The following is a 14,542-nucleotide window of genomic DNA, read 5'->3' on the forward strand; positions in this document are numbered from 1 at the left end:
AAGCTTTTTTTTTTTTAATAGGAAACATCATGCTGCAGGTGTTTCTGCTTTAGCAAGGGATGCAGAAGGCTCCCTTGGCTTCTCTCAAGACCTCTCAGCATCTCCAGGGTAGCACAGGTCTTCGGACTGATGTTCACGATGTGGTCCCTATGCCTACTTTCCCTGACAGAGCTGACTCCTGGAAACTTTCACCTCAGTCACTGTAAAAAGAGGGACATTGTGCTGAAGCTGGTATGGAAGGAAATTGATCACTATTTGATTTGTAGGACTTGCAGAGAAGTGAATGGCAGAATGAGAAGTAAGTAAGTAGGATCCTACAGTCCAGTCCTCCAGGGCTGTGTCCCCTGATCTACAGAGGACACTGAGGATGGAAACTGGGAGGCAGCAAGGAGAGAGAGTTGGCAGGAATGGAGGAGGCCTGCAAAAGGCAAGGACACCACAAAAGGGACAAGGGTGAGCAGGTCTGGTTCTGGAAGGGTGAGTGGGGAAATACATTGGGGGGGATATGAGATGGTCTTGCCCACACAGCCAATACACAGGCCTAGCCTTGACCTTCATCATAATGCCCATTGATTGCCCTTTGTGCCAGTCAGACCACACCACGAAGAAAAATGCAATTGAAACACATTCAATCACTTGAGCATTTATTAGACAGACACCAGTCATGTTCCTTCCACCAGCTCCTTGACACAACACAGTGTTGAAATCAACACTCTAGGTCCTGGGTCAATGGGGCCAATGGGGCTAACAGCAGGTTGCTCAGTACTTGTCAGGCAGTCCCTTGGGTCGGAAGTGATTGGGGTCTTTGCCGCTGCGGCCCCAGCGGTTGGCAAACTGGTCGGCCTCTGTGTCCTCTGCCCCACGGCCCAGGAATTGCTGCAAATTTTCTCGGGCATCACTGGAATCCAAGCAGCAGCAAGACAATTAGCAGCAGCCTGCTGAGCCACAGTCACTTCCCCATATCATTGGGTAAGGCTGGGCTCCATGGAGAGCCTGGGACAGCCCAGGCCAGAGGAACAAGAGCACTGGCCCTGCCAGGCAGTCCCGCTCAGCCCCACGCATGCTTGGGCTGGATGAGCAGCAGCAGGGAGGGAGGCCAGGGAATCACTCCATGGCCCTGGTTCCCTTCTGAGGAGTAGGTTCGCCCATCTTCCCTGGCCATCCCCAAAGTCTACCCTGAGCCAAGACCCGCAGGGGAAGGACAGGAGGGGAAGGGTGAAAAGGGACCAAAGCACAATAGGCCTCTGCTCCAGGACATCCAGGCTCTCCTCCCTGACCCTGCCCTCCCAGCAACCCCTGGTACCTGAGCACTTCAGCAGCCCAGACTCCTCCAGGGCCTCTTCGGGCAGCGTCATAGTTCCCCCGAGCGTGGAAGTACTTGTCAGAATTGATGAAATTGGCTTCTCTCATGTCAGAGTAGGCTCTCCACATGTCCCAGGACCCTGAGGAGGACAGGAACATCAGGTGCACATCGAGATGGGGATGGACAACTCCTAGTGGCTGGCATTGTGGCAACAGGTTAGCCGGACACCTGTGACAGCTGCATCCAATATGGGAGTGCAAGTTCACATTCCAGACATAATGCTTCCAATCCAGCTTCCTGCTGAGCAAGGAAAGATGGCTCATGTACATGGGACATGCCACCCCTGTGGGAAACTCATACAAGTTTCAGACTCCTGGCTGCATCCTGGCCCATGCCCTTGCTGCAGACATCAATGGGGAGTGAACCGGTACACAGAAGACCACACTCTGTCTTCCTGTCTGTCTCTGTCTCTCTCTCTATCTCTCTATGTCACTCTCTCTGCATCTCCCAGTCTCTCTGTCACTATGATTTTCAAGAAATAAATGGTACAATTTTAAAAAGAAAGAAAGAAGTAATGGAGCTACTTGGGGAGGAGTGAAAGAGCGAACAAGCTCTCCTGACTTCCGGCTGGGATCATCACAGCCTGGGTACCACTCCTTCATCCTAGCGGCCTCTCATGTCCCTCTGCTGGGTTTAATCCAATGGCTCTCAGATGTGTCTGCCTTTGCTGGAGACAGACTGGGAACCTGATGCCAAGACCACATTTGGGCTCACTCGCTCAGGCTGTGCAGGCACAGTGGAAGGGCCTTGCACACCACAGTTCCAAAGGCTCCCCAGGGAATTTCCAGCATCCCTCAGATGGACCACAGCTGAACCTTAGGATGTGGGCCTTCCTCCATCAGTCTTACCTCTCACAGCCTGATCCACGAAGTCGATCCAGGGTTGGCTGCTGACTCCCAGGACCAAGGAGCAGAGAAGCAGGCCTGTGAGGAGCTTCATGGTGCTGCAAGGCAAGGAGACAGAATATCAGACACCTGCAGACAGAACTGGCTCTGCCCTTGGGCATCTGTCCTGCAGAAAGAGTCTGGGGGATCCTTGGATTGGCTCTAGGAGAATATCGGTAACCCCACTGGAGCTCCCCTGCAAAGGTCAGACTCAACCCTCAACTCTGAGCCCATACTCCCTGAGCCCAAGACTCTATGAGAGGACTGCAGGATGGCAGTGACAAAGGACGAGGGGATAGCACCAGATGGCTGCTCCCTAAAGCAGCCTGTAATTCACCAAAACACATGCTCCAAGTGTCCCCCAGTGTCCAGCCCAGCATCAGCAACCACAACAGGTGAATTCTCTGTGAAAGGCACTTACTGTCTCTTAGCACAATGGTTGGTCTTGAGTCTCTCCCTGGAGCAGCCCTCAGCAGGTGCTGGGGACACAGAGCTATGTAGCTGCCTGCCCCTGCCTGGGAGAGAGGCTATATTTATGCTGAGCCTCCCCTGCTGCTGTCCAGGGAGAGGACAAAGCCAGGCACAGACCTGGGAAAGTCCCTCAGGTCATTTCCCCTCAGGTCTCTCAGGTCACTTCCCAGACTCCCGTGTGTTCTTGGTCCACAAGTCACAAAAGTTCCCATTGAGCAACCTGAGCACACCAGGTGGGTGTGCTGTGCCTTGGCTGCCACTGGGAAGAGGGACAGCTCTGCCCATCAGTGCTGGATATCCAGAAGAGAGGGGGCTCAGTGCTGGCAGCCATGGGCTCTTCCATCAGCCTCTTGCTCAGGTTGGCGCTTTTGTGGACAGAGGGATGATGGCTGAGAAATGGGGCCTCTTGGAACCATGTCTCAAGTCACTGAGCTGGGAGCTGAACCGGCAGTGCCCATCAGCCTCACGTGTGCCCTGGAAGGCACCTCCCCCTCCTCCCTCTAGAGATGTGAGCCTCTCAGCTCCCAGGCACGGAAACCCCTGCCCAGCTGGCTGAGACCAGCAGAGAAGCTACTTTCTGAGCTGGTCCCTCAGTGGAGCAGTGGATTTATGGGAATATCTGCTTCCTCAGACCAACAGGGAGATCCACATGAGGAGAGGAAAGTGTTTGTGTGCAAAGAAGCACAGCAGAGACGCTACAAAGCCATGCAGAGGGCAACAAGCAATGGCACCCCAGCAGGGGAGGTGCCAAGCTCCCTGTCAGGGGAAACTGGGAAGCCTCTGTGTGCCTGCCATCCTAGGTGACTCCTGCCCACTTGTCACTCCTAGGTTCAAGGATCAATAAGGCCCCCAAGCTCTACAGGTGCGGGAGCATGGGGGCAGGGGACTCACCAGGGCCCACCAGAGAAGACCATAAACAGATCACAGGGCCTGTGGCTCTAGAGAGAAACTCTTTCATTGAAACTGTGACCATTCTAGAAGGAAGGCTCCAGAAGATGGAGCCACTGTTGCCAACACTCTGCAATCAGAATGAGGAGAGGTACTGATGCCCTTCAGAAATCACAGCAAGTCATTTCACTCCTTCACTTTTTTTCTTTTCTTTTCTTTTTCTTAAAGACTTATTTATTGTATTGCAAAGGCAAATATACAGAGAGGAGGAGAGACTGAGAGGAAGATCTTCTGTCCAATGGTTCATCCCCAAAGTGGCCACAACACCTGGAGCCGAACCTATCTGAAATCAGGAGCCAGGAGCTCTTTTGGGTCTCCCACGTGGGCGCAGCAACCCACAGTCTTGGGCCGTCCTTGACTGCTTTCCCAGACCACAGGCAGGGACCTGGATGGTAAGCAGGGCCACCAGGATTAGAACTGGCGCCCATATGGAATCCCGGGCGTTCAAGGCTAGGACCTTTACCATTATGCTATCATGCCGGACCCTCCACTCCTTTTCTTTGCACATTCTATCAGATCTTACTACAGAATACCCTCTTCTGAAACTCTCCGTGCTTGCTCAGTCAATAGTTATTGGGTCTTTATTTGATAATGTAAATGAGATAGAGGCCCTGAAACACTCCAACTCTCAGCTTGAAGATGTCCTACTTTTAGGAGAGAAGAGATAGGTCAAAATTTCCTTCTGACTTCATAGAGATGAGTTTCTGTAATTATGACATTTACACCCAAGGTAGTCAGTTTTGTCCAGAACAACATCCTCACTGGGGCCACAAATCATTAAGATAAGGAGACTCCATTTCTGGAGAGACCAGAGTGGGAAATGCAATAATGTCTGCACCCTGGTACCTTCCAAGACAGTGGTGTTCAATAGGCCCTGCAAGGTTCAGTTTAAAGGCAAGTGAACAACACAAGCCGTCTATGTGCTGTGGTCCTTGTATCTGTGGTGTTCATCACACCGTCTGGCCTAGAGCTGTGTGCCAGCACCCTCATGGGTACTGAAACATCTCGACCTCCTGCTGTGGCTGACAAAGAAAGGGCACACCCAAAGCCACAACCTGCATACACACAGCTGTTCTTTCCTGGTAATTGTTTGGGATAATTTTTTCTTTTTTTAAGATGTTTTATTTTTATTGATAAGTCAGATATACATAGAGGAAGAGAGACACAAAGATCTTCTGTCTGCTGATTCTTTCCCTAAATGTTCACAATGGCCAGAGCTTAGCTGATTCATACCCCAGGGGAGAAGCCAGGAGCCAGGTATTCCTTTGTGTCTGCTGAGAATTTCCTTAAGGGATAGGCTGTATTGTTTGCAGCTCTTTACTTGGAAGACAGAGATGGAAACAGAGAGATGAATACTAAATAGAGAGAAATATGAGATGATATTTTTCATCAGCTAGTTCACTCCTCAAATGACCGAAGCACCACAACTAGGCCCAAACAAAAACCAGAAGCCCAGAACTCCCTACTGGTGCCTGATGTGTGTCACAGAGACCCAAGGCATGAGTCTTGCTGCCAATCAGGTTGTGCATTAGAAGGAGGCTGGATTGGAAACAGAGCCAGGGCCCAAGCCAGGTTTTCTGGTGATAAGGGATGTAGTGTCCAGAGCAATATTTCAACTGCTGAACCAAACGCTTGCTTTGATAATAGCAAATTCCCTTTAATAGTAATTGTTTTCATTATTGTACGAGAGAATAATTATCTCTATTTTCAAAATATTGAATATTTGATTTTCAAAATGCTATCAAATAATTGAATTCCTACTTTAAAATCCACCAAACATGACTGCATTATAAACATAATTAAAATATTATTTATGTAAATTTTTAGTAACTTCAGGGTCAGAGATCTTTCACTCCAGATCCCTGCTTCCACATTTCATGAATGTTCTCCCTGTGTATGTGGTCACTCCTGGAAAAGATGAGGGTGATTGCTAGTAATTCCTGGTTGGACAATGTGGTTTGCGAGAAGGACAGGTCACAGCAGTGCCACGGTCCACTTTCAGAGGCCTGGACTTTGCCGCATTCCAGGTCTTTCCACTTAGCTCTGGCAGAGCTCCTGACATAACACCAGAACACCTTGCCAAGAGAGGTTGGGACACTGGGTTCCCATCACAGATCCCCAAACCCAGCATCCAGGCCCTGGCCTTGGCATGGCCCAGAAGTGAAGAGCAAATGCTGGGAGCAGGTGGACCTGGAATGACCCTGGCTGTGCTGTCACTGAGGGTGCAGGGCATTGAGTGGCTGGGAGGAGAACTGGTCATGTCCTAAGGGGAAGAGAGCAATAAACAGGACCCCGTTTTTGCCCAAAAAAGTCCCTTGTGTGAAACACAGCCGGGAAGTTGTACATGAAACAGTATTCATGTCTCTAGATAGTAGAATGCTTTATGTTGTTTTGGATTTCAGACTTTTGGAGAATGACTTTCTCATTTTCAGTCATGTCACCAATAGGTAATCATCCTTGGCAATGTGAAGTTAGATGATTTGAATGGCAGGTTTATAGAGAGAAGGAAAGACACAGAGAAAAACCTTCTACCTGCTTCTTTTCTATCCAAATAGCACCACAACCAATCTGAAATTGGAAATCAAGATCTTCCTCCACATCTCCCATGTGGGTGCAGAGTCCCAAGGATGGTAACTATCCTCCACTCTTTCCCAGACCATTAGCAAGGAGCTGAATTTGAAGTGGAGCAGCTGGACATGATCTATGGGATGCTGGTGCCACAGGCTGAGGCTTAGTCTACTGTGTCATGGAGCCAGCCCCTCAACAATACTATTTGAAATATTATTAGCCTGATGTTATTGTCATATCATAGCAGGGAATGCCTGTATGGGTGTTGGTTCAAGCCCTGGATGCTGCACTTCTAATCCAGATCCCTGCTAATAGCTCAAAAACTGCAGCCAAAGTGGCCCAAACGCTTGGGTCCCTGTCACCTGTATGGGAGACCCATATAAAACTAGCCGGGTCAGTCCTGCCTGGGTGCCCCCGCTTGCTTTGCAGCATCACGAAGCTCCTCACAAGCCTGCTTCTCCTCCCCTCGTATTGGGAGTAAGAGCCATCCCTGGGCCAACTTTATTGTTGAAGTATCAGTGTTTGGCGTCTGTGCTGCAGAAAGAGTCTGGGCTTACTTGTGTTGCTTCTAGGAGGATCTCAGTGACTCCTCTAGGAGCTCCTGTGGAGTTCTCCAGCCAGTGCAACTGACCTCAACCCTGAGCTCCTCAGCTGGGTCCAGGACACTATGAGAGTCCCAAGTGGCACTGAGACCGTGAGGGGGATTAGGAACAAGATGGTACCCCACTGAAGAGCCATACATGTCACCAGAAAGCCTGACCCACAAGCTCTTTTCTGAGGAATAGGGAACAGGGTTGAGGTCGCTGCCTGCCTGGGGGAGGAGGCTGCTGGTATGCTGAGACTCCCCTGCTCCCCTGGAAAGAAGGCAAAACCAGCCTTGGTGCCTGGGAAAATTCCTCAGGTTGGGCCCCAGCGGCGTGGCCTAGCGGCTAAAGTCCTCACCTTGAACGCCCCGGGATCCCATATGGGCGCTGGTTCTAATCCTGGCAGCTCCACTTACCATCCTGCTTGTGGCCTGGGAAAGCAGTCGAGGACGGCCCAAGGCTTTGGGATCCTGCACCCGTGTGGGAGACCCGGAAGAGTTTCCTGGTTCCCGGCTTCAGATTGGCGCAGCACTGGCCGTTGCACTCACTTGGGGAGTGAATCATCAGATGGAAGATCTTCCTCTCTGTCTCTCCTCTCTGTATATCTGACTTTCCGATAAAAGTAAATAAATCTTAAAAAAAAAACAAAAAAAAAAAAAAAAAAACACCTCAGGTTGTTTCCCCCAGAAAAGGACAAAGTGCACAGGAAACTTCCAATTTGCAAGGTTTCTACCTGGACAGGTCACATCCCCAGTGATGCCACCCGAGGACAGCAGGTGGGTGGGTGTGCCTTCACAGTCATCAGGGTGATGGGGGAGAATGGGGATCCCAGTGATGGGCGGGTCCAGGGCTACTGGGTAAAGGTGGGGCAGAGGACAGCTCTTCACAGGGACCACGCCCTGCAGGCTCTGACTAAGGATGACCCTGCTGGGACAGCCTGCAGACGTATCAACCATTCAGTCCCACAGAGATCAAGTCTCAAGTCCTTGAGCTACAAAACTGACAGGCTGCCCCAACCCCCACCACCAATTTCACGTGTCCATGTCTTATTGCGCATCTGGATGAAGGAAACCGGAGTCAGGAGATGCAGGAACTCCTGCTCAGGTGGCCGAGGTGATCAGGAAGTGCAGGGAAGACCCAGAAAGCCGTGAGCAGGCATTTGGGTGGTAGATAAAGCCCAGGTCGGGAGCTTGCATCTTGTGTTGGAGTGTTGGGGTCCCAGACCTCAGCTTCCTTCTAGTGTAGGGACAGAGTCAATCCCTGCTACCCAGGTGGCAGACTTGAATTGTGTTTTTCGGTCCTGGCAATGGCCTGGTCTTGTCGTAGGCATCTGGGGAGAGAATTGGTGGTGGGTGGTATCTGTCGCTGTGCCTTCTGCCTCCCTCCTCACTGTGTCTTGGTATAAGCTTGTACTTGTCTGGCATCAGTGTAAGCAGATGTAAGTAAATCTGTTGAACATGCTTTTGTAAGAGAATAAGCAGGAATAACAATGTTAGAAACATTTTGGGTGAGCTTGATGCACAAACAAATTCTTTCTCTTTGCTCTCTGACTGGACTGAAAGACTCAAGGGTCCAGTGTTAGGGACTGAGCCAGGTCTAGGACACAAGGCAGGCAAGGACAGGCTGGGGAGTGGCAGTGTTCAGGGAAGTGCTTCACAAGGGAGGTGATGTGAAACCAGGCATAGAACTGACAATGCAGGAGCAGGGCTGTGCCAGGAGCCAGTTCCCAGGCAACGGTGAGCACCAAGGCCCAGGCTTTTCATACAGGAGGCTCCCTGTGGCAACTGTCTCTAAGGAAGGAAAGAACAGAGCTTGAAATCCAAGGTGGATGCCACTTCTAGTTCCAGCCTTGTCTGGGTAGGGGGCGTTGAGAGGCGTGGGAAGGCTGTTGCTGTTACTGGCAGTGATAGTGGCGGGAGCCCCATGGACTCCCTCTTCTCCCCCACCCCTCCCACCTAGCCCTCTCCCTGCAGGACTGTCTCAACCTCAGACAGCAGCTCTGAGGAAGAGCCTGGAGCTGGGAAAGGCAAGGTGAGGTCAGGGCCCCTGATGCCTGGAGACTGCAATGTGGAGTCGCTAAGCTGGGGACGAGGGCTCTTTTTGCACGAGTGAGCAAGGAGGCTTTGGACAAAGGATGCGCATCCCAGCCAGCAAGCAGTCATGTGCTTAATCTGATAACCGTGTGCACTCCCGAGGACTTGCAGATGGGAATCTGGGCCTCAGCTACCAGAGCAGTAACTGGCCACTCTGGCTGGAGGGTGGGCAGCTAGGAAAGGGCAAGAGAGCTTACCCCTGAGTCACTTCTGGTTCATTCATTTCAAGGGGAGTAGGAAGGGAATGTGAGGGCTGTAAACACCTGGGAGGCTGTTCCCTGGGGACTCAGCACACCTTGCCTTCTCTTTTTCTCTCAGTATCCATTTTGGAATGCGTAATTTGTCCCGGTTATTTTCTGGAATCTAATTTTACCATCAGAGATGTAGATTTCTCTTATATGTATGTGATTCCTATCTCACCTATTGCAAGTCTTGTTTGCATGATGGCATGGCCTGGATGGGGTTTTCTGCCCTCATCACACTGCATGCCCAGTGCAGGACAAGATGGGCATTGCCTAGAAGGCTCTTGATGAGTGATTGAAGAATGAACCAACAAGTAAGTATACAAGGGGCAGAGTATGGCTCAACAGGCTAATCCTCCTCATTCACAGGCTGGCATCCCATGTGGGAGCCATTCATTTCCCAGCTGATCCACTCATGATTCAGCTCTATCCTTATGGCCTGGGAAAGCAGTAGAGGATGGCACAAGACCTTGGAACATGTTCATGGGAGACACAGAAGACGCCTCTAGCTCCTGTCTTCACATTAGCTCAGCTCCAGCTATGGTGGCCATTTGGGTAGTGAACCAGCTGATGGAAGATCTCTCTCTCTGTGTCTCTCCTTGTCTCCATAAATCTGCCTTTTCCAACAAAATTAATCTTTTAAAAAGTTGGATGATAAAAATATAAACAAATATGCATGCAAGCATAATGATATTTGTTTTGTAAAAAAGATTTTTAGGGCCCAGTGGCGTGGCATCAAATTATTATTATTACCCAAGTAATTTCCCTCATATACTGCTTTTCCATGACCATTACCAGAGATCTGGATTAGAAGTGCATCATCCAGAGCTTGAACTAGCACCCTATTTGCATTGCAGGTAATGGCTTTCTCTACCATACCACAACACTAACCCCAGGATAGCAAGATTTCCAGTAGTGATGTTGAGGGGCTGGCACCATGATACACTAGACTAAGCCTTGGCCTTTGGCACCAGCATCCCATAGGCGCCCACATGGGATCACATCCAGTTGCTAAACTTCACATTTAGCTCCCTGCTTATGTTCTGGGAAAGAGTGGAAGATAGCTGCAGCCCTTGGATTCCTGCTCCCATGTGGGTGAGCAGGAGAAGCTCCTGGCTCCTGGTTTTGTATCAGCTGTTGTGGCCATTTGGAGAGTGAACTAGCGATTGGAAGATCTCTTTTTCTGTGTTGTTCATTCTCTTTGTAAATCTGCCTCTCAAAAAAACACACATTAAATCTTTTTTTTTTTTTTTAATGAAGGATAGCCTACTTTATGGTGTTCTTGTGAGATTAAAATGAAGCTGGAAAATTTCTATATCCAGTAAGTTGTGCTTTTCACCACTTCCTCGTGCAAAGTGTCATTACCATATTTGTCATGCTGTTGTATAAAGTCACATGCAGCAATGCCAGTCACATTACAGCATGGCACAGAGCACGCTGCACAGTATAGGCTGCTTGATGCTAAAAGAGTACATTTTGCATTTACGCTGCTGTATTGTTGTCACTTAGAGTGTCTTCCTTCCTCTATCACAAGCAGGCGTTTACTAGAGCGGTGCCTCACCTCCTGGCAGCAGTGGTCTCTTCAGCCTCCTGATTGCATAGAGTACCTTGTCAAGGGATCACACGTGCTGGCTGAGCTGGGGGCTGATGGCTGATGTAAAAACTCATGCTTTATGGTGCCAAAATACAACAAACAAAATCATCTAACCAAGCAGCTCTAGAGATTGTTCCCTGCTGCCTATTGGTGACATGACTGAAAATGAGAAAGTCATTCTCCAAAAGTCTGAAATCCAAAACAACATAAAGCATTCTACTATCTAGAGACATGAATACTGTTTCATGTACAACTTCCCGGCTGTGTTTCACACAAGGGACTTTTTTGGGCAAAAACGGGGTCCAGTTTATTGCTCTCTTCCCCTTAGGACATGACCAGTTCTCCTCCCAGCCACTCAATGCCCTGCACCCTCAGTGACAGCACAGCCAGGGTCATTCCAGGTCCACCTGCTCCCAGCATTTGCTCTCCACTTCTGGGCCATGCCAAGGCCAGGGCCTGGATGCTGGGTTTGGGGATCTGTGATGGGAACCCAGTGTCCCAACCTCTCTTGGCAAGGTGTTCTGGTGTTATGTCAGGAGCTCTGCCAGAGCTAAGTGGAAAGACCTGGAATGCGGCAAAGTCCAGGCCTCTGAAAGTGGACCGTGGCACTGCTGTGACCTGTCCTTCTCGCAAACCACATTGTCCAACCAGGAATTACTAGCAATCACCCTCATCTTTTCCAGGAGTGACCACATACACGGGGAGAACATTCATGAAATGTGGAAGCAGGGATCTGAAGTGGAACTCTGACCCTGAGGTTATTAAAAATTTACATAAATAATATTTTAATTATGTTTATAATGCAGTCATGTTTGGTGGTTTTTAAATAGGAACTTAAGTTATTCGGGCACTATTTTGAAAATCAAATATTCAAATATTTTTTAAAGATTTATTTATTTATATTGGAAAGGCAGATCACAGAGAATGAGAGACAGAGAAAGATCTTCCATCTGCTGCTTCATTCCCATAGTAGACGCAATGGCCAGAGCTGAGCCAATCCGAAAGCAGGAATAAGGAGCTTCTTCCAAGTCTGCAAGGTGGCTTCAGGGGCCCAAGGCTTTGGGTTGTCCTCTACAGATTTCCCAGGCCACAAGCAGGTAGCCAGATGAGAAGTGTGGCAGCCAGGATATGAAATAACGACAATATGGGATCCTGGGATGTACAAGGTGAGCATTTAGCTACTGAGCCATAGAATGGACGCAAAAACTCAAATATTTAAAAACATGAAGAGGTTATTATTCTTTTTTACAATAGTGCAATAAAATACTATTAAGAGGGATTTGGGCCTGGCACAATAGCCAAGTGGCTCAAGTCCTCGCCTTGAACGCACAGGGATCCTATTTGGGCACTGATTCTAACCCTGGCAGCCACGCTTCACATTCAGCTCCCTGCTTGTGGCCTGGGAAGGCAGCTGAGGATGGCCCAAAGCTTTGGGATCCTCCACCTATGTGGGAGACCGGGCTCATGGTTTTGGATTGGCGCAGCTCTAGCAATTGCGGTCACTTGTGGAGTGAATCAGAGGATGGAAGATCTTCCTACCTGTCTCTCATCCTCTCCGTTGTCTGACTGTCCAATAAAATAAAAGAATAAAAAAGGGGAGGGATTTGCATTCAGGAAAAACAAGCTTTTGGCACAGCAGTTGGAACATTGCTCTGGACACCATGTTCCCTATGACCAGAAAGATGGCTAGAGCCCTAGTTCAGCTTCCAATGCAGCTTCTTCCTAATCCACATGCTGATCGGCAGCATGAGTCACAGCTTGGGTCTTTAGGCGCACATGGGACACAGCAGGGAGTTCTGGGACACTAGGCCTGGGAATGGTATCTCGGTCCCTAGAGAACTAGCTGATGAATAATATCATCTCATATTTCTCTCTCCTCGTTTCCCCCAACCCCACCCTGCCATGTTTAAATCACTCTCTCTTTCCATCTCTGTTTTCAAGAGATGCAAACCACAGTAGCCTACCCCTTAAGAAGCAATTATCCCAAACAATTACCAGGAAAGAACAGCTGTGTGTATGCAGGTTGTGGCTTTGGGTGTGCCTTTTCTTTGTCAGCCACAGCAGGAGGTCGAGATGTTTCAGTACCCATGAGGGTGCTGGCACACAGCTCTAGGCCAGACGGTGTGATGAACACCACAGATACAAGGACCACAGCACATAGACGGCTTGTGTTGTTCACTTGCCTTTAAACTGAACCTTGCAGGGCCTACTGAACACCACTGTCTTGGAAGGTACCAGGGTGCAGACATTATTGCATTTCCCACTCTGGTCTCTCCAGAAATGGAGTCTCCTTATCTTAATGATTTGTGGCCCCAGTGAGGATGTTGTTCTGGACAAAACTGACTACCTTGGGTGTAAATGTCATAATTACAGAAACTCATCTCTATGAAGTCAGAAGGAAATTTTGACCTATCTCTTCTCTCCTAAAAGTAGGACATCTTCAAGCTGAGAGTTGGAGTGTTTCAGGGCCTCTATCTCATTTACATTATCAAATAAAGACCCAATAACTATTGACTGAGCAAGCACGGAGAGTTTCAGAAGAGGGTATTCTGTAGTAAGATCTGATAGAATGTGCAAAGAAAAGGAGTGGAGGATCCGGCATGATAGCATAATGGTAAAGGTCCTAGCCTTGAACGCCCGGGATTCCATATGGGCGCCAGTTCTAATCCTGGTGGCCCTGCTTACCATCCAGGTCCCTGCCTGTGGCCTGGGAAAGCAGTCCAGGACGGCCCAAGACTGTGGGTTGCTGCGCCCACGTGGGAGACCCAAAAGAGCTCCTGGCTCCTGATTTCAGATAGGTTCGGCTCCAGGTGTTGTGGCCACTTTGGGGATGAACCATTGGACAGAAGATCTTCCTCTCAGTCTCTCCTCCTCTCTGTATATTTGCCTTTGCAATACAATAAATAAGTCTTTAAGAAAAAGAAAAGAAAAGAAAAAAAGTGAAGGAGTGAAATGACTTGCTGTGATTTCTGAAGGGCATCAGTACCTCTCCTCATTCTGACTGCAGAGTGTTGGCAACAGTGGCTCCATCTTCTGGAGGCTTCCTTCTAGAATGTCACAGTTTCAATGAAAGAGTTTCTCTCTAGAGCCACAGGCCCTGTGATCTGTTTATGGTCTTCTCTGGTGGGCCCTGGTGAGTCCCCTGGCCCCATGCTCCTGCACCTGTAGAGCTTGGGGGCCTTATTGATCCTTGAACCTAGGAGTGACAAGTGGGCAGGAGTCACCTAGGATGGCAGGCACACAGAGGCTCCCCAATTTCCCCTGACAGGGAGCTTGGCACCTCCCCTGCTGGGGTACCATTGTCTGTTGCCCTCTGCATGGCTTTGTAGCGTCTCTGCTGTGCTTCTTTGCACACAAACACTTTCCTCTCCTCATGTGGATCTCCCTGTTGGTCTGAGGAAGCAGATATTCCCATAAATCCACTGCTCCACTGAGGGACCAGCTCAGAAAGTAGCTTCTCTGCTGGTCTCAGCCAGCTGGGCAGGGGTTTCCGTGCCTGGGAGCTGAGAGGCTCACATCTCTAGAGGGAGGAGGGGGAGGTGCCTTCCAGGGCACACGTGAGGCTGATGGGCACTGCCGGTTCAGCTCCCAGCTCAGTGACTTGAGACATGGTTCCAAGAGGCCCCATTTCTCAGCCATCATCCCTCTGTCCACAAAAGCGCCAACCTGAGCAAGAGGCTGATGGAAGAGCCCATGGCTGCCAGCACTGAGCCCCCTCTCCTCTGGATATCCAGCACTGATGGGCAGAGCTGTCCCTCTTCCCAGTGGCAGCCAAGGCACAGCACACCCACCTGG

At 49.6% G+C, this 14,542-nt stretch overlaps 1 protein-coding gene across 1 annotated transcript; it reads right to left on the minus strand.

The window, feature by feature from the left end:
- Window positions 1-664: 664 nt before the first annotated feature.
- SAA1 (serum amyloid A1) lies at window positions 665-2,735 on the minus strand. Its single transcript, XM_004593740.3, has 4 exons — window positions 2,669-2,735; window positions 2,212-2,306; window positions 1,304-1,442; window positions 665-898 (listed from the first exon to the last, which is right to left on the minus strand). Exons 2-4 carry the CDS (start codon window positions 2,300-2,302, stop codon window positions 760-762), a joined length of 369 nt encoding a protein of 122 aa, XP_004593797.2. The 5' UTR covers window positions 2,303-2,306; window positions 2,669-2,735; the 3' UTR covers window positions 665-759.
- Window positions 2,736-14,542: the final 11,807 nt, after the last annotated feature.

The sequence above is a fragment of the Ochotona princeps genome, chromosome 4 (genome assembly GCF_030435755.1).
Source record: "Ochotona princeps isolate mOchPri1 chromosome 4, mOchPri1.hap1, whole genome shotgun sequence".
NCBI lineage: Eukaryota > Metazoa > Chordata > Mammalia > Lagomorpha > Ochotonidae > Ochotona > Ochotona princeps.